The sequence below is a fragment of the Megalobrama amblycephala genome, linkage group LG23 (assembly GCF_018812025.1).
Source record: "Megalobrama amblycephala isolate DHTTF-2021 linkage group LG23, ASM1881202v1, whole genome shotgun sequence".
Taxonomy (NCBI): domain Eukaryota; kingdom Metazoa; phylum Chordata; class Actinopteri; order Cypriniformes; family Xenocyprididae; genus Megalobrama; species Megalobrama amblycephala.
The window spans coordinates 1,399,012-1,423,486 of NC_063066.1; the positions used below are offsets into that span (position 1 = coordinate 1,399,012).

The window sequence follows — 24,475 nt, forward strand, 5'->3', positions numbered from 1 at the left end:
CCATATTGAACTTGTGATCGATACGACATCTCTTCATTAACTACTACAGACTGATAACGGTCAGATAAGTACGATTTGAACCATGCCAAAGCAATTCCACTAATGCCAATATAGTTTTCAAGTCTTTTTAAAAGAATGTTGTGATCGATAGTGTCAAAAGCAGCACTGAGATCTAATAACACTAATAGAGAAATACAGCCACGATCGGATGATAAGAGTAGATCGTTTGTAACTCTAACGAGAGCAGTCTCAGTACTATGGTATGGTCTAAATCCTGACTGGAAATCCTCACAGATTCCATTTCTTTCTAAAAAGGAACACAGTTGTGATGAAACTGCCTTTTCTAGTATCTTTGACAGAAAAGGTAGATTCGAGATTGGTCTGTAATTTACTAAATCTCTCGGATCTAGTTGAGGTTTTTTAATAAGAGTAAATAAAATAATAAATAATGAATAAAATAATGTCTGTGGTTAACACAAGTTAAGATATTTTCATGTTTTAATCTGTCAACCAGGAAAACTGCACTCATCCACTCACCGTAATTATTATATGCTTGTTTAATTTTGTCTTCTGATATGATCTTGCATCTTCCTAGTCGAGTCTCAGGACTAAAGTGATGTTAATTCTGTTCAACTAATGTTTATTGCTCTATTGTTGTACTTTACTATTTATTTACCCATTTGTTTAAACATGTTCAATATATGAATGAAATGAATAAAAATCTACTCTACCCTTTTGTCAAGAAGTTATATCTACATTTAATAATTTAAGTGGAAATTTATAGAGATAAATGGGAATATTTAAAATATAAGGTACGTCAGATCTCCATATCTTATGATAAATTATTAGGTGGAGGAAAAAGACTTGGAAATCATTAAATAAACAGTTTTTGAAAAGAAACGCTCCACCTGGAGAAGTGGGAAGACATTTTCTTTATAACAGTTTTCTATGGGAGGAAAACACTTAACGTATAATTAAACGTGTTCATATTCTGGGCTCATCTGCTCATAGATATGCTTTATTAGTATGGTGTTTACTGAGTTTGGTCTGTTAATATCACTGTCTTAATACATCAAACCACATTAAGAGCTTTTTCATGTTAAGCTTTTTAGAAAGTCCCATTGATTGCACAAACTGAACAGTTTTTTTCTTCTAAAAGGACCCAGCACCTTGAAAATGATCTTTAATGTTCATACACTAATTATTATTCAGTTATAATTAGCTAAAGCTGATAGTATTTCTTTACTAATGAAAGAAAGCCTGAAATATAGCTTGAGTAAGTGATCTGTCATGTCCTCTATCAGTATATAATGGACACTGATCGTTTATTCTCCACATTTTGACTTTTCAACATACTTTATTCTAAACATTTTATTTCCACATTGTTTCTTGAAATTTAACAGTTTTTCTTGAAACAATGACTTTATTCTCAAAATTTAATTATCATGTATTTCGACTTTTTCTTAAAAACTTTAAGAAAAAAAGTTTAATCTCACATTATAATGACTAATCTCAAGAAAAAACAGGTTAACTGATATTTCCAAAAACTAAAAAATCAAAACAGCTCAAATTGACCCACAACAGCACATGAGGGTTCAGCAGGAGAATCTCTGCATCTGCGTATGGAGCTTCAATAAAGTGAACTTTTCACACAAAAATAGTTGCTCTTAACTGTATATTTATATTATATTATATTAATATATTATTATATTTGTAGGCCTGATGCTGAAGATTTCTGCTGACAGACTCATCTGAGCTTCTTCCTCCTGTTCCTCCTTTAAATAACACAAAACCATCATCTGAATATTAAAGCAACATTAATCATTCAATATCACATGTTTCTGATACTCATGCTAACACACATGCTGCTTTATTTAACTGTAAATCTGAGTCTCTTCCACCTGTATGAAACACATTTACACATTAATCACACATTTATTTCTCCTCATAGACGCAGTAGAGACTCTTCTGTGGATCATCTGATGGTCACTGATCCTCTCATGATCATTTCACAGATTTAAACTGATGTAAACGATCCATCAGGGATGTTTGGTGATTAAACTCTGTAAGGAGGAACAGAAGAGAAAACAATCAGTGTTCAGTGGAACAAACTGCTAATTACTTATAATTAATGTTTTTAGAGTAAAAAGAATTACATTAAATTCCTGTAATCAGATTAATTACTGACTTTACATGATCTTTCAGAGATTTTTCTCAAACAATATTTGTGTTTAAATACATTTAAAACATGAATGACTTTTCAAACTGAAATTATTCACTTCTACTGACACAGTTAATAAAGCAGGTGTTGTTGAATAAAGCTTTATATTTTGTTCTCACACAAACCCTTTATTGCATTACAGTTTTTTACGATTGCTTAAGCACAATTTTGAAAACAGGGCCCAGTTTGTCAAAACACTACACACAATTAACACAACCCTACACCAAAGTAGCACATCACTTTACATCATTTGCAAAATGGAACACTTTTGTCAAAACTATACACAACTTTATAAAAACAATATTTTGTTACCATATGAAACACACACATTTCACATGACTTTAATCTTTTTGAACCAGTTACACACTGCTGTTGCTAACCTAAAACACTTTTAGCAAGTCTAATCCTCAGTGATTAGAGCATTGTAAATGAAGAGAAAGTGCAACTAAACAATAGTTCACCAAACACTACACAAGACCAATGCTGCTGACTGAGGAAATTATCATTGATTTCTCTCCATATACCCAAATCAGTCAACATGGAGAATCACAACACAACTACAGTAGTGTGAATAACACTGTTAGCTCAGCAAACAACAGGCAAACGTAAAATACTGTATCCAGTACAGGTTACAATTACAGTAAATAACAACAACAACAACAAACATAAAAAATAACCTGAAATAACTGACAGTATTGTACAGAAAATACTACAGTATATATATCTCTTGGCCTAGCTGGATCTGGCCATAGCACTTCATCCATCTCAGGTGATGTCCTCTTACAGGACAGCGAGGGAAGAATCTTCTTGAAAGGTGAATCCATCCTTGCATAGATCCTGCATCAGTTCAGTCAGGCCTTCTCCATGGCTTGAATGAGGCACATCCTGACAAAGGGCAGGAGACTGTAAACCTTCCATGCCAAAAAAAAAAAACTCCTCAATGGGTTTATGAAAGGAACAGTATGGTGGGAGGTATTGGAGTGAAAAATGTGGACGCTAATGAAACCAGTTTTAGACCAGAGCAGATAGGTGGAAATATGACAATGTGTCTTATCTGCTCTGCATCCATTTGGTCTTCTGCTGTGACGATTTTGTGTAGTCTGTCTAAAATGTGAATATGTGGGTGTGTTGTAAGGGTCTAAGTTGGCGTGCTGGTAGAGGACCACATTCTGCGAGATTGCAACATACTGTGATGTTAACACCACGTTAGCTCTGTGGCCAATGATGTTTCTCCCTCTCCTCTCTTACTGCAACATTGCCTTTCATTTTGTTGAAGACACATAAACTCACCTTTTGCCTTTTTTGCACCTGATTGTTGAGTTTACAGTGAAGCACCCAAGTGGATGTGTTTGATCAATTGGTTTATATGTGTGGTATTTTGGAAAGCAGTGTCTTAAAAATGGCAAGGAAGTGACATTATGTTAGATTTCTGTGTCTAATGTAGAGAAGTGTGTTTAGTGTTTTGCAAATCACTGTGTGTAATGTTTTGCAAATAGTGTGAAGCTGACAATGTGCTTACAGTTGTGCAAATTATCATTTGTCTAATGATAATTTCTTCTCATGAATATCTGACAGGTTTGTTCACATATCAGAGGTGAATGAAGATGTATTATTGTGGCATGGTGTGGGCATAACAGCATGTGTGTGTGTGTGTAAAGTTAAGACAGGATTTCTGATTTCTTTTAAAGTGTGTAAATGTGTGACATTATATGTATGATGACTGTACCTTCTGTCCGTCTAGACAAAACACATCTGTATGTGAAGCTCATTTATAATAGTGTGTGTGATGCTTTCTGAAAGGCTTCATTCATTCGCGCCGTCACTGTTTCCCACCATCTGAATCTGAATCTGTGTGTAGGACGATGTCACATCCGATGAGAGCCATGAGAACATTCCCACTGTTAGACTGTCTCCAAATGGATTTAATGACAAAATATGATTTATAAATGCATAACCTACTTTGCATTCACAAAAACGATTCACCTTCATCATACAAGTCAACTTTAACTATCAGTGACATCAGTGTGCGCTGATTGGCCGAAAGCATAAAACTCCATGTAAACACACCAGTGTGAAACCCCTTAATCATTCTAAAGCTCTAGAACGAGGAGATGAACTGAACTGAACTTACATAAATGTATATCAGATCTGATCATTTCTGTGATTTATGAGTATCTTCATATCAGCAGTAAATCACAGCAGACTTCACATGAACTCAAGCAGAAGTACTAGAGTAAATCACAGTACTGTCCCTTCTGAAGAGGCATTTCACTTCCACAGATCCTCTCTCAGATCCCTCTATCGTCACACTCTTCATGTCAATCCAAACTTAGAGCAGAATAAAGTAGTTTGTTGAAGATCATCACAGCTCTCAAACCTCATTCACGCTTGTGTTCATTCAGACGCTCACACCAGGTTTGATGCCAGTGATGTCAAATCTCATCGCTTCTCACATGTGGAGCACAAGGAAATCTCAGAGAGCAACTTTTATGCTATTTTAATGCTGCTTGACAATATAAATCCACTTTTGTTGGAAAACAGACAACAGTTCAGACTATTAATGTAGAAAACCAGAGAGAGTCATACAGCTTCAGAACGACAGTGAGTATCAGATCTTCAATCTAAGTTATAATATTTCATCTCTGTCACTATACTCATATAATATATGACCTATAACTACCATTTAACTGCTTGATCAACTCATCAAATAGGTTTTGTAAATCTACTGTAGGCACACATGGACAAACACAGATTTAGCCAAACAGAGGATCATGACAGACAATGCCATAAACACTGAACAAACCTCTCTCATTTCCCAAAACAGCTCCAGGGAACGTCTCATCCATTCCCGCAAGGTCCCGCCCCTCCGAGTGACATCATCACACAAGTCAGTGAAGAGACGCACACATGCCGTCAGGGAAACATGTCTGCACACCCGAGATCATCACAACTGAGTTCATTATTGGCAGGAGCACTGCTTTCCTCAGTCAAGTTACTGCCTGACTTTTAACACCATTCTCCATTATCTCCATTATTATTTCTTTCTTTCTCATCAGTCTGGATATGCAGAACTGATCATGCAGCTGCGAGATGAACATATGTTAGCAGATCAGATGACACTGCCTTTACTTGAACAAACAAGAACATCTTAAATGAGCACAAAGTTTGATCTGACATTTTATTTCAAAGATCATGGAGAAAGTTGTACTCATTACAATCTTTCTCGTCAGATGATTCTACCAATGAAGTTTTTCACTCAGGTTTTAAATCTTTACATAGCACTGAATCTGCTCGTTTAAGAGTCTCAAATGCATCTTTCTCACGACTGATTCAGGGAAATCTATGACTCTAGTTGTCATGATCACCGTCTGTTCCTGTCACTCCCCGGACTACACTTCCCACAATTCTCCTTGTCAGTCACATGTTCACTCCACACCAATCACCTGTCGCCACATACAGCCATGCACACACTCCTCACTAATCACCACACCCAGCTGCAGCTTGTTACCTGGACTATAAAAGGACTCTCACTCACACCATCTAATCGCGAAGTCTTGATTACCCAGTGTGTCATTTCTAAGCGTTATTCCTTGTCTGCCTGTCCTGTGTTACCGTTCCTGCCTGTTGTCTGTTTCATGATCCTGTGCTGCCTACCTCTGACCCTTGCTTTGTTTACCGACCTGTGAATGTTATCTGCCCGTTCTGACCTCTGCCTGTACCTGGATTACGATTCTGTCTACCCTCTGCTGTTCCTGTTTGCCCCTGGTTTACCCTGCTTGTACGACGACGCTTATCTTTAATAAACGCTGCATTTGGATCCCCTGCCTGAGTCTCCCAGTCGTTACACTAGTCCTTTTAGATTTAGATTTGTTTGACCGCGACACACTCCTATCGTGCCTGGAGACTTGTGTGAGATCTTCATGGTACTGTATTACAGTGGTTTCACTCTTATTTGTTCAATATATGGTTTACTGTTCGTCTGGGGCATCACTCATCTCCCAACATAACTCTTGGTAGAGGTGGGCGATATATCGTTTAGACGATAATATCCAAATTGTTGTCTGGACGATATGCAAAATTGGGATATCGAATATTTCATAATTTGTACAATCCGACCCCCCAAACATGAAAAGAGCTGAAGGAAGTTAAAGAGAAAACAAATAACCCACACTATAACCTTCTAAACAATTATATGTAGCGATTTTAATAATGTGGGGGTTTGTTTGACTGTATTTTTTTTTTTGTACAAAATCACGATCGTTCCTCAATTGCACGAGAGTAAGCTGCTACTAATTTGCAATACAACTGAGTACTTACCTGTGTGTTATGACGTTTCTTAGGTTGAAGCAACAATCCAAAAACGTAAAGAGTAAAGCCGATGTACGATTAATAAAATAGCTGCTAGAAAAGGCAAAATATGCGTTGTTTGCGGAAAACTGAAGTCTGAAGTTAAAAAGTTTTTCTCAGAGATCCACCGGAATAGCCTCCGAACACGAACAGGGCTTCTTTTAACTTTTAGAAAAAACTTTTTTTTAGTACAAACTAAAACATTTTTATTAATACGGGGAACTGTCCATAATGCCTCAGTGCCCCTGACGTCTTACGTCATTACAGTGTGCCGTGCGTATGTTACTCATCAGTCACTTGCTATCTAGCTTTGAGCGCAACAACACAAAAATGAGCAAAGAAAACGAAAATACACAGTCATCCTCAAAACCAGTGCCAGAAGAGCTAACAGCGAGACGTGGGTCAGCTTCTTTAGCCTATAGATGGTTTGGTTTTGACCAAAAAGACGAGCAACAAACGTCGCCCATCTGTAGAATTTGTCGCAAGCAGATCGCCGCAAAGCAGAGCGCCACAACCAACCTCTTCCATCATCTCCGTACCATGCACAAAACACAGTTTGAAGAGTATGAAAGGCTTCATGCTGAACAAAACAACACTGCTGCTACAAACACGGTACAAAAAAAAAACACAGACACAACAGACCTTGGCAGAAACATTCACAAAGAAAACACCATATGACAAAAAAAGCGAAAAGTGGAAAACGATTACAAACTCTGTAACAAGTTTTATTGCAAGGTCTATGTTGCCAATTCAATCAGTCGAGAAGGATGGGTTTCAAGAAATGTTACAGACTTTAGATCCCAGATATAATCTGCCTTCAAGGAGATATTTCAGTGAAACAGCTCTACCAAAACTGTACGAGTCTTGTCGACAAACGCTGTCCCATAAATTGCAGAAGGTCACCTATTATGCCACAACCTCCGATCTGTGGTCCAGCAGAACCTCAGAGCCGTACCTATCTCTGACAATACATTTTGTCGATGAAGAATGGCAACTACAGAGCTTTTGCCTTCAGACATCTTACTTCCCAGAGGACCACACTGGTGAACTTATTGCTCAAGGTCTAAAAGATGCCCTGTCCTCATGCTCTTTGGACGATGAACGTATGGTTTGCATGACCACTGACAGCGGGGCTAATGTGATCAGTGCTCTGAGGACCAACAACTGGCAGCGACTTCCATGTTTTGGCCACAGACTTCACATTGCCATTGGTAAGTATTTAAATTTGAAATGGAATATAACCAATTATTGATATTTGAGTTAAATTTTATTGTTGTTGAGATGTATAATTATATTATATTTAATATATAATTATTTTTATATTATATTATATTTATATATTTATAGATTATATTTATAATGTAATGCTAATTGATATTAACGTTATCATTGTGCAGAATACTATAAAATAATGTATTTTCAGTCAAATGTTTTTATCCGAAGCCAAATCAGATCACAGAAGGTTATTTAAAACACTCGACTTGCGTTATAAAGTAAGTTTGGAGCAAAAACATGGTTTTAATCTCATAAATTGTTGTGTAGCCCTCAGATGCATCTGCCACCTAAGTTAGCTGTAATTTTTATATTTAAAAAAAAATAATAGCGATGTTTACTGAAATGTTTCTTTTTTAGTTTTCAGTTGATACAGTTTCAACTGTGAAGCGAGCACTTTGACAAAAGAAATTAGGGATTATAACAGTGTGAATTGCCATATCTTCAAAAAATTTGAAGATATTTATAACTATTTTTTTCATTATGGCAATAATTTATTCTAAATTTACAACAAACTGCAAAGTGTCAGCTTTCAAATGAGATCATACTTGTGCTTTTAGTACCAAGGGTTCATGAACTGTATCTGTTTTAGTTTGGGTATGCCATTTCTGTGGATTTTTCAAAAGTGGGTTTGAAGCTTAGAAGGTTAAAAATATAAAAGAGCAATAAAGACTTTATTGAATAATATTTTATTATTTTAAAAAAGTTAAGTGTTTTTATTTTTTCCCCCGCAGAGCAGAGCATGCGAGATCCCCGCTGTCACAGACACGCCAGGTTCCAGCACCCTCCAATCACAGCGCACACCATCCCCGGAGTTCTGATCACCGCCACCTGCACCTCATCAACGCACCAATCACCAGCACTACTTAAGACACACTCACACACAGCCACATTGTCCGGTCTCGTTTGTATCAAGGACTTACCTTAATGCTTACCTCAAGGACTCTTCCTATGACCTACCTGTTCTCCATGATCCTATGCTCCTTATCTCCTTGTATATCTGGCGTGAAGTGTTGTCTGAAGTCACCGGCTACATTCAGCAAGTATCATTCTCCATTGTCACTCTGCAAACACAAAGGACTGTGTCAATTCTACATATCATCCATCTGTCACCAACTTGCATCGTATACTCACCTGTTATCATCCTGATATCTCTGCTTGTGTTCAATAAACTACACTGTTTGTTATATCTCCTGTCTCCCGGTGGGTCCTTCCGTAACACCCGCATTGACAGAGCCTTAGGAGTCTGCAAAAAAGTTGTGGCAGCTTTTTCCAACAGCTGGAAAAAAAAAAGCTCTGGCACAAGTACAAGAACAGATGAATCTTCCCCGACATGCACTCAAAACAGAGTGCCCCACAAGGTGGGGCTCAAGGCAGCGGATGGTTGAAAGGATTTTGGAGCAGCACAAGGCCATACAACAAGTACTGTCTGAAGACAAAAAACACAGGCACCTGATTCCTACATGGCAAGATGTTGAAGTTTTGGAATCAATCAACAAAGCACTTGGTCCCTTATTGGAGTTCACAGATGCTCTGTCCGGTGAGCAACAGGTCACAGTTTCTTACGTTACACCTGTACTGTCCTTGTTCAACAACGATGTCCTGGCAGTTCAGTCGGATGATACAGACTTGACCAAAGACATCAAACGATCCATTCTGACATACCTGAACAGCAAATTTGCAGGAGACAACGTGGTGGAGCTGCTAGGGATGGCATCTACACTTGACCCTCGATTCAAACATCGCTACAATAAGGATGAGCAAATCCTGGCCATTGAGTGTGCGCTTAAAGCTGAGCTTATGGCCCTGGGAAATGAGGAGGACAAGCCGGCTGTAACAGAGGCGGCAGCATCTCATTCCACTACAGCAGTACCTGAGGAAGAAGGCACTAGTGACAGTGAGACACTGCCTGCAAAAAAGACAAAGAAATCTTTTGGAAGTTATTTTAAAAAAAGACAGCAAGCCAACAGGGTAGAGGAGTCTCTCCAAAGTGCAGTTGAAAAGGAAATGCAGAGCTACCTCATGATACCGGAGATAGATAGTGACACAGATCCATTAAACTGGTGGAAAACTCAAGAGGTAAATTTCCCTAGAATTGGGAAATTAGCCAGGAAGTATCTGTGCATCTATATAAGTATCTGTGCAGTAGTAAAGAAGTTTAAAAGTAAAAGGTTAAGATTTATATTTATATTATAGACATCTACATTTTGGTCTTTATGTTCATATTATGTTACAGACAGTGCAGTATAACTAAACTTATTACCAGTGTTGATCAAAGTTCATAATTTAATACTTGAGTAAAAGTACAACTAGTTCTACTTGCTGTAGAAAATACTTTCATGCTTTTTACTTTGGAACCTTTGGAAAAATGTAGGAGAGTAGAAAGTATTATATTAATCTTTCAAATATAGAGGCATAAAAGTAATCAGTTCTCAACAAAAAAAATCTCAAGTAAATTTACTTTGTTACTGTTACTGACCACCTCTACAGTACTGCATGTTTACACTTACAGTTTACACTGGGGTTTACCAAAGAAGTGTAATTTGTAATTTCAAAAGCATGTTTGCTTTATTGCACATTTTACCTGCAGAGCAGTGTCTGTTATTTATTTTGTTCCTTTTGTCTTTTTTTTATCCTAATCTTTTATATGAATATAATGTGCAAAAATGTTATATTGTGTTGTGTTCTAATGTTTACATTTTGCAAAACACAACTTTTTTTTTTAAAGAGGTAGTCACATTGTTGTTAGTCTATTACTAATAGAGTACTGTTTGCAAAGCACAAAGTTAATTTATTACGTACATATATTGTACTGAAAAAGCACTGTTCTTGTATTAAAATAAATATTTAGTACAGTAACTTGGTTCATGTTTAAATCAATAATGTCTCATATCTTTATGTACTAGTAATTCTATACAATAATAGGTCAAATGCAGCAAGTCAAAAGACCAACTGGACCTTCTTTGCCAGTTTGCACACATTTCTTTGAAGGACTGCAAAAATATCGTCTGAATATCGATATCGAGATATTGAAAAAAAATATTGAGATATTCATTTTTGTCAATATCTCCCACCCCTAACTCTTGGTTGTGGTGTTCTGCAGGGATCAATCCTGGGACTGGTGTTGTTTTCCCTTTATATAATCCCCCAAATCTATCTTTCCTTACAGCATCTCTCTTCAGCTGCTGTTAGATTATTCTGTTCTCGAACCCTAAGATCCTGTAACCTTGACCTACTCACTGTCCCCAAAGTTAAACTTTAAAATCTCGTTTTTGCTCCCACGGGACTGAAACTGTGGTATAGCCTTCCTCTTTACATTAGGCACGCCCCATCTGCTTTTAAATCCTATCTCAAGATATATTTATTCTCCTTGACATGTAACATTCATTAATGTTATTTTAGGTCTCTGATTGCCTAATGTTTGTTTATTTTTGTTTCTCCATTTTGTTTCCCTCTTAATTCATTGTGATTCTTTTATTTATTGTAAAGCACTTTGGTCAACCTCAGTTATGTTTAAATGTGCTCTATGATTGATTGATTGATTGATTGATTGATTTTCTTCATCAGAAATCTCAGAAAGGAGGAGTTTAGAGGGACTGAAGCTTCGAATGAACCGTTTTCAGACTTTAAGTAAAGAGCACTTAAAATGTAAGTGTTTTTGATCTTGGATGCCTGTAAACCTGCTGTAGGAGACTCCAAAACAACATTAGGAACCTTAAATTAAAAAGCGTTAATTTAGATTTGAGATTGAGTTTAGACTAATCATCTTTCAACATGGCTTTACAGTTTTTGTTTGTTAGCAGCTGTCTATTTCTGACATATACTGTTTTACTTACAATATTTAGGTCTCCATGAAATCAAAATTCACATTTATAAGATATATGTGTTAAAAATGTACAGTCTCTCTCTACCACAAATACAGACCAAGAATTTTAATGACATCATTCTGCATTTCAGCTTCTCATCAAATTTGCTGAGGCTATGAATTAATATATATATACATATATACAGTGGGTACGGAAAGTATTAAGACCCCCTTAAATTTTTCACTCTTTGATATATTGTGAAACGCTTCACAAACAAGAACAAATGTAGGGCGGGGCTTGATTTTGTCTGTGGGGAATTGACTGCATCGCTGGAGCTCAGCCACAGTGATCTTTGGGTTCTTCTTTCCCTCTCTCACCAAGGCTCTTCTCCCCGATAGCTCAGTTTGGCAGGATGGCCAGCTCTAGGAAGGGTTCTGGTCGTCCCAAACGTCTTCCATTTAAGGATTATGGAGGCTGCTGTGCTCTTAGGAACCTTAAGTGCAGCAGAAATCTTTTGTAACCTTGGCCAGATCTGTGCCTTGCCACAATTCTGTCTCTGAGCTCTTCAGGCAGTTCCTTTGACCTCATGATTCTCATTTGCTCTGACATGCACTGTGAGCTGTAAGGTCTTATATAGACAGGTGTGTGGCTTTCCTAATCAAGTCCAATCAGTATAATCAAACACAGCTGGACTCAAATGAAGGTGTAGAAGCATCTCAAGGATGATCAGAAGAAATGGACAGCACCTGAGTTAAATATGAGTGTCAAAGCAAAGGGTCTGAATACTTAGTGATATTTCAGTTTTTCTTTTTTAATAAACCTGCAAAAATGTCAACAATTCTGTTTTTTTCTGTCAGTATGGGGTGCTGTGTGTACATTAATGAGGAAAAAAATGAACTTAAATGATTTTAGCAAATGGCTGCAATATAACAAAGAGTGAAAAATTTAAGGGGGTCTGAATACTTCCCGTACCCACTGTGTATGTATGTATGTATGTGTGTATATATATATATATATATATATATATATATATATATATATATAGACAATTTTAACAAAAACAAAAGAGTTTGATATGTCCCACCCTGAAGAACTGATCATCAAGCTAATTGATAGAATTTTCTGTGAATCCATGTTATGACTGTTGTAGGGGTTATAAGTACAGAATCTCCAGATCAAAACACAGGAGAAGAAGAAGCAGAAACAAGCGATAGAAGCATTGCTGACACACATAAATTACATGATCATCAAACATTAAATCAAAACTGTCTAACGTTACTGAATGAGATGTTGAACCATGAAGAGGAAACGACTGAAGCTTTGATGGACTCAATCTATTTTGTGAAACTTTTTATGAAATGTTGATAAAAAATAATACATGAAGCTAGAATAAAATGTTTTTTGTTTAGTTCAAAGCAGAGGCTCTGTTCTTCTTTCATTTGATATACTATTACATGTTCAGATATTCATTCAACATAATATTCTGGAGGTCATGAAAGTTTGGAGAAAATTATCAAAAATGCTGGCGCTGACTGGAAACTTTATAAAAAAAAACAACCGCTGTCAGGGATAGAGTTAAGTATTGAAATTTAATGCCTACACTAGTTTATCCCACACTGGTTTTGCTACAGAGAACTATTACACTGTTATTTTAGCAACCACTTCAGCAACGCCCTAGCAACCACTTAGAACACCTTAGCAACACTCTGGCAACCGCCCAGAACAGCCTTTCTCTAATCATCTAACGTTTTATATATCACAATCCTCATGCTCTTTGTTGACTCCCAAAAGAAAAACATTCATTCATTTGGTTTTGTGTTAATGCAAGAATGAAACATTAAACATCTGGAACTGAAGAACAGTCAGTCAGATCCACGATCAAACATCAGATGAATGAATGAATGAGGCATTCATACAGCGCTTTGACACAACTCATGGATCGTCTGTGTACATTCACTGGAGAAGGTTGACATAGGTGCTGGATGAAGAATAAAGAGTGACACACTTTACCCCTGCGCTGAAACACACAATAATCACAGCAGAGACACACAATGGACACAAAAGCTCCGCTCACAAAAGCCTCTCGCTGAGGCCTGTGCTTTTCAATAAACAGTTATTTGGGGCATCTGGCACCGGGTATGACCGCTGCGGGTCGAGCTGAACACACGACACTGGCAATGATCAGAGACAGCTAACATTTGAGCTTACGATAATCTCTCTAAAACTGTGTTTCTCCAGAGTCATCTCCAAGTCAAGTCAAGTCAAATTTATTTATATAGCGCTTTTACAATTGGTAATTGTTTCAAAGCAGCTTTACATATTAGAAGCACAGAAAAAGGGAAGTGGTTAAAAATAAGCTGTACAAACAAGCGTGGTAATATGTAACATATACAAGATGGTGCTACATTAAGCCAATGTCGGCTGACTCCCAGGGGTGGAAAAAACCCCCTAGGAGAAAAACCCAGCGTGCTAACACTGGGAAAAAAGTCCTAGGAGGGAAAAAACCCCTTGGAAGATATATATAATATATGTAAATGGATATGGAGATCAAAATCTGAATTATACATTTTTATTATAGAGATTAAAAATAGATTATATATAAATATATGTAAGCGGATACGGGGATTAAAAATCTGAATTATAGATGCAGCCAGAACTGGATCTGTAGGCCCATTGTCTCCTGGGCTACGTTGTAGTCAGGTCCAGACACAGGTTCTCCATCTGATCTGGATACGGCCTGGATCCAGCACCCGGCAAACCTCAGGATAAGCAGAGAGACAGATATTAGCGTAGATGCCATTCTTATTCTGATGTACAGGTATATCTAGTGTTATAGGAAATGTTCTCGGTTCCGGCCGACCTAATTATTGCAGCGTAACAACCCTTTAACGGATTTGAAAAATGTTAATGTATTGATAATGTGTTATGTGTATGCAAGAGCAAAGAGATGTGTTTTTAGTCTAGATTTAAACTGACAGAGTGTGTCTGCTTCCCGAACAATGCTAGGAAGATTGTTCCAGAGTTTAGGTGCTAAATAGGAAAAGGATCTGCCGCCTTCAGTTGATTTTGATATTCTGGGTATTATCAACTGGCCTGAATTCTGAGATCGCAATAAACGTGAAGGACTATAATGCATTAAGAGCTCACTTATGTACTGGGGAGCTAAACCATTTAGAGCTTTATAAGTAAGTAGCAAGATTTTAAAATCTATACGATGTTTAATAGGGAGCCAATGTAATGTTGACAGAACTGGGCTAATATGGTCATACTTTCTGGTTCTAGTAAGAACTCTAGCTGCCGCATTTTGGACCAACTGTAGTCTGTTTAAAAGCCGAGCAGAACAACCACCCAGTAGAGCGTTACAGTAATCTAGTCTTGAGGTCATGAATGCATGAATCAACTGTTCCGCATTTGTCATTGAGAGCATATGTCGTAATTTAGATATATTTTTTAGATGGAAGAAGGCGGTTTTACAGATACTAGAAACATGACTTTCAAATGAAAGATTGGTATCGAAGAGCACACCCAGGTTCCTAACTGAGGACGAAGGTTTAATGGAGCACCCGTCAAGTGTTAGAGAGTATTCAAGGTTTTTTCGTGAGGAAGTTTTTGGTCCAAAGATTAGGATATCAGTTTTTTCTGAATTTAATAATAAGAAATTTCTTGTCATCCAGTTTTTAATGTCAGCTATGCATTCTGTTAGTTTTGTGAATTTGTAGGTTTCGTCAGGGCGCGAGGAAATATAGAGCTGAGTATCATCAGCGTAGCAGTGAAAACTAACACCATGCTTCCTAATTATCTCTCCTAAGGGCAGCATGTACAGAGTGAAAAGCAACGGTCCTAGTACTGAGCCTTGTGGTACTCCATATTGAACTTGTGATCGATACGACATCTCTTCATTAACTACTACAGACTGATAACGGTCAGATAAGTACGATTTGAACCATGCCAAAGCAATTCCACTAATGCCAATATAGTTTTCAAGTCTTTTTAAAAGAATGTTGTGATCGATAGTGTCAAAAGCAGCACTGAGATCTAATAACACTAATAGAGAAATACAGCCACGATCGGATGATAAGAGTAGATCGTTTGTAACTCTAACGAGAGCAGTCTCAGTACTATGGTATGGTCTAAATCCTGACTGGAAATCCTCACAGATTCCATTTCTTTCTAAAAAGGAGCACAGTTGTGTTGAAACTGCCTTTTCTAGTATCTTTGACAGAAAAGGTAGATTCGAGATTGGCCTGTAATTTACTAAATCTCTCGGATCTAGTTGAGGTTTTTTAATAAGAGGTTTAATAATAGCCTGCTTAAAGGTTTTTGGCACGTATCCTAGTGTTAAGGATGAATTAATTATATCAAGAAGTGGACCTACGACCTCTGGAAGCATTTCTTTCAGTAGTTTAGTCGGCATTGGGTCTAACATACATGTCGTTGATTTTGATGATTTGATAAGTTTAGATAATTCTTCCTCTCCTATAGCGGCGAATGATTCTAGTTTTACCTCAGGGACACTACAGTGCACTGTCTGAAGCGAAACTGTGGACGGTTGCATGTTTTTAATTTTCTCTCTAATATTATCAATCTTGCAAGTAAAGAAGTTCATAAAGTCATTACTGCTGTGCTCTTTGGAAACGTCAGCAGTTGAATCTCTGTTTCTAGTTAATTTAGCCACTGTGTCAAATAAATACCTAGGATTATGTTTGTTTTCTATTAAGAGATTTGAAAAATAAGTAGATCTAGCATTTCTTATAGCCGTTCTGTACTCAATCATTTTTTCTTTCCACGAAAGGCGAAAAACTTCTAGTTTTGTTTTCTTCCAACTACGTTCAGTTTTTCTAACAGCTCGTTTTAGAGCCCGAGTGTGCTCATCATACCACGGCGTTGGATTAGTTTCCTTAATCTTCTTTAGATTAGAATCTCCAGATTCATGACATTATCTATCTATCTATCTATCTATCTATCTATCTGTCTATCTATCTATCTATCGCCTCTTTCTTACTTTCATTCAGATCTTCCTCCATTCAATTATCAACCGATGGATATTCACCAATTCCCAACCTGCATTTCTTCCCATAATCCATTTCTCTGACATATGCTGTTTCATTGTGACTTTAAATTCCAAACTAATGTCTAAAAACTCTGCAAAAGGGATGAATCTTTGCACAAACCCTTTAAAATCCTAAAGCAATGCTAATGGAATCCAACTGGATAAACAGAAAATTATTCAGGCAGTAATCTATTAAATAATAAAGTAATAAAGTAATCTATAGAATCTTATAATCTATTATTATAATCTATCACACCTGAACTAAAGTAATCTATAGAATCTTATAATCTATTATTATAATCTATCACACCTGAACTAATGAATCAACGAGATGAAGTGAGATTCAGATCTTATTTGGATCCTTACAGGATTCTGGATTGATCCCATCAGGACTGATTCCTACTAAGTAACAATTCCATTAATTCCTTCAGATGAGAGCTGATTCATGTCAACAGGTGAACAGAATGAATAAATCATTCTTCATACAGCAGACAGACACCTGCGCGTGCACAGCTTCAGTATTCCCGAATAACGCAGTGGCATGACGTCACGCACCTCTATCCATCGCTGCGCCTCGCGGACAGCAGGTTCTGGCGCCGGTTCGGTGTGATGATAATGATGATGACGAGGCTGCAGAGGAAGATGTCGTCCTGCATCCGATCCTCGACTCGCCATTTAGAGCCTGTGCCTCAGTAAACACCACCTCACGCGCGCGGAGTGACGGAGAGACACGTGACTCGCCAGGTGAAGTTATTTCAGGACTCTGCGCGCGCGCACGCGTGTGTGTGTGTGTGTGTGTGTCGTGACGCAGGGCTGCTGCCACACTCGCGGATGAGAGAGACGCGGTGCCCCTCAAACAGCCAATCAGAACGCAGCTTCGCGTTCCAGCACGGCCCACCGGCCCAAACAGCCAATCAGAGTCGAGCATTGCTTCCCAGCGCCGCCCTGCTCCAGAGCCTCATAACTTTCTTAAATAAGTAATAAACACATATTAATATTCATACACAACTGCTCCAAAAAGAATTGTCACTGCTTACAAGATCAAACATTTATTTACATTATTACATTTTTAAAAAAATTAATTCAACATTTTAAATTGACATTAGAGGCAGTAAACCAACTGATCTTGTTTATTGTTACTGGTGATTTTCTTTGTAAACAATAACAGGTGCTCATGTGTAAGTATGCTTCTGAGATACAATAAAGATAACTTTGTAGTCAAAAGAAATCAGTGAAATCAGTGTCTGATGTCATTCTTATGTTTGATGCCGCACTGCCATCTAGTGGACATGACGAGCTACTGTTAGTGTGGGCGGGGCTTTAATCTGGACTTTGTCTAATTAGTCAGGTGTGATTAGTTTACTTTTTATTATTAGTCAGGTACGATTTACATATATTCATGTATATTGTTTTTGTCTTGAGTCTATAGCCTAAGAAACAGTGAGTAAATTAATAATTTTTGAAGCTAAAATTAACATTATGTCACAAATGACAACTCAACTTTTATTGAACCCAGAATATTCTTTTAATTTGGTCATTATTCTCACCTAAAGTAATTGTGTATCTTCAGGGCCCGGTTTTTCAAAAGATTTAATCCGGATAAAATTGATCCGGATTTATTAATCCTTTTTTTGCGATCCGTGATCACGTAATCCAGCTTACTTTTGGAGCCAGTTTTTTAAAGCAACATCGGATTGGATCAATCTGGGGTGCGTTTCCCGAAAGCATCGTTGGTGAACCATGGTCGTAAGTCCCATTGAACTCTATTGGTAACAACGGAACTTGCGACCATAGTTCGCTTTGGGAAACGCACCCCTGATCCGGATAGGAACTTTTCAGGATCACCAAATCTGGATTTCCAGTGCTCTACGGAGGCCCTAAAGGGACATGATGATAGAAAGAATATGGGTTTTGAATTAAATATATTTTTGTTGGATATTTACAGCTGTTTAGGGATTGTTTTATGGCACCAAAATATCTTTTTACTTTAGAGTAGGTTACCGAAAGGCTAAATATGTAGACTAATGTCTGCATTTAATTTATTACTTTAACAGTTAAACTAATCAAGAGCAAGATAAAAATGTGTATGTATATTACATGATAAAAATGTTGTATTTTTTGACTAGTTTTAAAGTTTTACTACATTTTCCTCCTGGAATCCACCTTGAAATCCTACCCCCTGTTGGGATCAGGATAATCCTGTTTTTTTGGATCAAAGTGATCCAAATCCTACAAAAAAGTTCTGAAAAACCCAAACTAAAGGTTTGATCCAGATCAAAACCAAGATTGGATTACGTGATCTAATCTGATTATGTAATCCATTTTTTCTTTTGAAAAACACATTTTCAAGATTTGATCCAATCCATTATCCAAAATCCTAGTGGATTACTTTTGAAAAACCGGGCCCAGAACACTTGTAATGAATGACTTCAGTCTGGAGCTCCACAACCCTGTCCTCCTTCACTTTCATCAGATTGCCAAGATTAGCAGGGCTTTCTCCAAAAGATCCTCAAAAGAAAGGTTTAGATCAATAAATAATAAGTAAATAATCACATATTTTGGGTGAACTTTCCCTTTAACTAAACCTGGAACTGCTAAATCTTGATTTTAGAACATGTTAAATTCAGCATGAAATAAATCCTTTATATGCATTTTCAAAATGCATGATACAGATCTTATTGTGAAGGATTCATGCATGTATTTGTTCATTTAAATTAATAATAATAATAATAATTTGACCTCATATTTATTTAAAATGCCATAACTGGATCTTGCGTTGAGCTGACACACTTCTCTCTGGACTTCTCCAATCATTTATTCCACTTAAAGTCACCATAAAATATGAATTTTCAGATCATAGGCTCCAGGGAAAGAGATTCGCTTCCCCTTTAAAAACACATTAAATAGATTAAAGTGACGTGTCGCCGCACAACCTAACATCCCAGCATAAACACTCCTGATCAATTATTTCTTAATAAAGCATCTACATTCACAAACCACTGTTAATTTAATTAAATACTTTATATCATATCATTTATGTGCTATACTTGACAATCACATTTATGATTAGACACATTTTAATCATAATGGATGAGTTTAATCCAAACATTATTATATTTGTAGGCCTGATACTGAAGATTTCTGCTGACAGACTCATCTGAGCTTCTTCCTCCTGTTCCTCCTTTAAATAACACAAAACCATCATCTGAATATTAAAGCAACATTAATCATTCAATATCACATGTTTCTGATACTCATGCTAACAAGTCAAGTCAAGTCAAGTCACCCTTATTTATATAGCGCTTTTTACAATGCAGATTGTGTCAAAGCAGCTTTACATTGATAATTGGTATATAATTTTCCTTTTAAAGAAGAGTGTCAATGCAGGCAGATCAAAAGCACTGTTGAATAAATGTCAAGAATACTGTTGAATATCAAATGTCAAGTCAAATTAAATTAAATTAGGGCTGCACGATTAATCGTATTTTAATCACGATAACGATATCTGCTTCTCCCGATTGATTTTAAATAATCATCACAATATTGGCCCACTCTATGAAAATAAACATGATTTGGAAATATTGGAAGTAATATTAGGAATTTCGCTGTTTTATCTTTTGAAGTTCCTAAAGGTTTACCATTTTTCATAATGTTGATAAGCTAGAAATGATTGTTCTTTACTTTACGAATTTGCCGGGCAATTTGAATCTGGTTTGTCTTATTGATTAATAATCGTGATTATAATTTTGAGGAAACTGTGGCACTGGCTGTCGTGTTGATGATGTCTTCACAATGGATGATCTAGTTGACTCGATCTCTGCTGATACAGGGCTGCGTTGTGGTCGTGTCAAGGCACTGGTCCTCGGTCTCATCTGGATACGGCCTGAATCCGGTTGACTACGGTAAACCTTGGGATAAACAGAAAGACTAATATTAGCGTAGATGCCATTCTTTTTCTGATGTAACGAGTACATCTGGTGGTCGGTGCCAACCCAACACTTCGTCATAACCTTTCAATTCAACTTGGGTCGTCAACCATTACTCCTTCCAGGACAGCCAGGAAACTTAGAGTGGTGATGGATGATTGTTTAAGCTTCTCAGATCATGTTGCTACAACGGCCCGGTCCTGCAGATTTGCCTTGTACAACATCAGGAAGATTAGACCCTTCCTATCGGAGCATTCCACACAAATTCTTGTCCAAGCTCTTGTTCTATCCAGACTGGACTACTGTAATGCTCTCTTGGCTGGACTTCCAGCATGCACTGTCAAACCTCTTCAACTGATCCAGAATGCTGCAGCAAGACTGGTCTTCAACAAGCCGAAGAGAGCGCACGTCACTCCTCTCTTCATCAGTCTGCATTGGCTGCCAGTAGCTGCTCGCATCCAATTCAAGGCTCTGATGTTTGCCTACAGAACGACCGCTGGCTCTGCACCGCCATACCTTAACTCGCTACTTCAGACGTATGCGCCCTCCAGAAACTTGCGTTCTGCAAGTGAACGGCGGCTTGTGGTGCCATCACAAAGGGGCACAAAATCACTCTCACGAACCTTCTCCGGGTCTATTCCTGGCTGGTGGAATGACCTGCCACGCTCTATCTGAGCAGCTGAATCTTTAGCCACTTTCAAAAAAATGCTAAAGATGTATCTTTTTCGTCAGCACTTGACCCAGTAATAGTAGCACTTACCTCGATTTCTATATCCATCTATTTGTGTATTTAAAAAAAAAAAAAAAATCCTTGCTACGAGCACTTTACTGTCATAACTGTGACTTCACACAGCACTTACATACTGTTGTTCTCATGTTGACTTGATTGATTCTACTGTTCTCAAGTCGCTTTGGATAAAAGCGTCTGCTAAATGACTAAATGTAAATGTAATGTAAATGTTATAGGAAGTGTTCCCGGTTCCAGCTGAACTAGTTTATGCAGCCTAATAATCCTTTAACGGATTTGAAAATATAAATTTATAATGTGTTATGTGTATGCCAGGTTAAAGAGATGCATTTTTAGTCTAGATTTAAACTGACAGAGTGTGTCTGCATCCCGAACAATGCTAGGAAGGTTGTTCCACAGTTTAGGTGCCAAATAGGAGAAGGATCTACCACCTGCGGTTGATTTGATATTCTAGGTATTATCAGCTGGCCTGAATTCTGAGATCGCAATAAACGTGAAGGACTATAATGCATTAAGAGCTCGCTTAGGTACTGGGGGGCTAAACCATTTAGTGCTTTGTAAGTAGTTAACAAGATTTTAAAATCTATACGATGTTTAACAGGAAGCCAATGCAGTGACGACAGAACTGGGTTAACATGGTCATACTTCCTAGTTCTAGTAAGAACTCTAGCTGCTGCATTTTGTACGAGCTGTAGTTTATTTATCAAGTGGGAGGAACAACCACCCAGTAGAGCGTTACAGTAATCTAACCTTGAGGTCATGAACGCATGAACTAACTGTTCTGCATTCTTCATTGAGAGCATATGTCGTAGTTTAGATATATTTTTAAGATGGAAGAATGCGGTTTTACAGATGCTAGTAACATGGCCTTCAAATGAAAGATTGGTATCAAAGAGCACACCCAGGTTCCTAGCTGACGACGAAGACTTAACAGAGCAGCCATCAAGTGTTAGACAGTATTCTAGGTTATTACGTGAAGAAGTTTTTGGTCCAAAAATTAGAATCTCTGTTTTTCCTGAATTTAGTAGTAGGAAATTACTGGTCATCCAGTTTTTTATATCAGCTATGCATTCTGTTAATTTTGTGAATTGGTAAGTTTCGTTAGGGCTCGAAGAAATATAGAGCTGAGTATCATCAGCGTAACAATGAAAACTAATGCCATGCTTCCTAATGATATCTCCCAAGGGTAGCATGTACAGAGTGAAAAGCAATGGTCCTAGTACTGAGCCTTGCGGTACTCCATATTTAACTTGTGATCGATATGACATCTCATCATTTACTACTACAAACTGATAACGGTCAGATAAGTATGATTTGAACCATGCCAATACAATTCCACTAATGCCAACATAGTTTTCAAGTCTATTTAAGAGAATATTGTGATCGATAGTGTCAAATGCAGCACTAAGATCCAGTAACACTAATAGAGAGATACAACCACGATCTGATGATAAGAGCAAATCATTAGTAACTCTGGTACGGCCTAAATCCTGACTGGAAATCCTCACAGATATTATTTCTTTCTAAAAAGGAACATAGCTGCGATGAAACTGCCTTTTCTAGTATTTTTGACAGAAAAGTAAGTTTTGAGATTGGCCTATAATTGACTAATTCTTTAAGATCTAGTTGTGGTTTTTTAATAAGAGGTTTAATAATATAATGATATTAAGAAGAGGATCTATGACTTCTGGAAGCATCTCTTTCAATAGCTTAGTCGGTATAGGGTCTAACATACATGTGGTTGATTTTGATGATTTAACAAGTTTAGACAATTCTTCCTCTCCTAAAGCAGTAAATGAAATGAATTTTTCCTCAGGGACACTACAATGCAATGTCTGACATGATACTGCAGTAGACGGTTGCATGGTTATAATTTTCTCTCTAATATTATCAATCTTGCAAGTAAAGAAGTTCATAAAGTCGTTACTGCTGTGCTCTTTGGGAACATCAGAAGTTGAAGCTTTATTTCTTGTTAATTTAGCCACTGTATCAAATAAATACCTAGGGTTGTGTTTATTTTCTTCTAAGAGTTTTGAAAAATAGGCAGATCTGGCAGTTTTTAAGGCCTTTCTGTACTCAATAATTTTCTCTCTCCACGAAATGCGAAATACTACTAGTTTTGTTTTCTTCCAGCTACGCTCCATTTTTCTGGCTGCAGTTTTTAGGGCCCGAGTGTGCTCACTGTACCATGGCTTTTGATTACATTCCTTAATCTTTTTTAAACGCAAAGGAGCAACTGAATCTAATGTGCTGGAAAAGACAGAGTCAATAGTTTCTGTTGCAACATCGAGGTCTTCTAAGCTGTCTGGTATGCTAAGGCGATGAAACAGAATCAGGAATCAGGATCAGGAAGATTATTTATAAAGCAATCTTTAGTGGTAGAAGTGATGGTTCTACCATATTTATGGCAGGGAGGCAGTTTAGCCTCTTTGACTAAATGTAGTATACACGAGACTAGATAATGATCTGAGATGTCGTCACTCTGCTGCAGAATTTTAGCGGCATCAATATCGATTCCATGTGACAATATTAGATCTAAAGTATGATTACGACAATGAGTGGGTCCTGACACGTGTTGTCTAACACCAATAGAATTTAGAATGTCTGTAAATGCCAATCCTAATGAGTCTTTTTTATTATCTACATGGATATTAAAATCACCAACAACAAGGACTTTATCTGCAGCTAGTACTAACTCTGATAGAAAATCAGCAAATTCTTTAATAAAGTCTGTATGGTGTCCTGGTGGCCTGTATACAGTAGCCAACACAAATGTCAACTTACATAATGTTACGTAAAGCACCATCACTTCGAAGGAATTATATTTGAAAGACTTTTGACTAATACTGTAAATATTACTATAAATTACAGCAACACCTCCCCCTTTGCCTTTCTGTCGAGGATTGTGTCGATAATCATAACCTTGAGGGCTAGACTCATTTAAAGTAATGTAATCGTCCGGTTTTAGCCAGGTTTCTGTCAAACACAGCACATCTAGATTATTGTCTGTGATAATATCATTTACAATAAGTGCTTTTGAAGAAAGTGATCTAATATTTAACAATCCAAGCTTTATCATTTGTTTATCATTATTATCTCGATTTT

General features: G+C 37.3%; 1 protein-coding gene across 1 annotated transcript in view; it reads right to left on the minus strand.

Annotated features, from left to right (window-relative positions):
- Positions 1-1,800: 1,800 nt before the first annotated feature.
- Positions 1,801-24,475, minus strand: part of LOC125259490 (ribonuclease inhibitor-like) — a 148,662-nt gene continuing 125,987 nt past the window's right edge. The window contains exon 6 of the mRNA XM_048177141.1: positions 1,801-2,061. Coding sequence (XP_048033098.1) covers positions 2,057-2,061 — 5 coding nt within the window. The 3' untranslated portion in view covers positions 1,801-2,056. The remainder of the gene's footprint in view (positions 2,062-24,475) is intronic.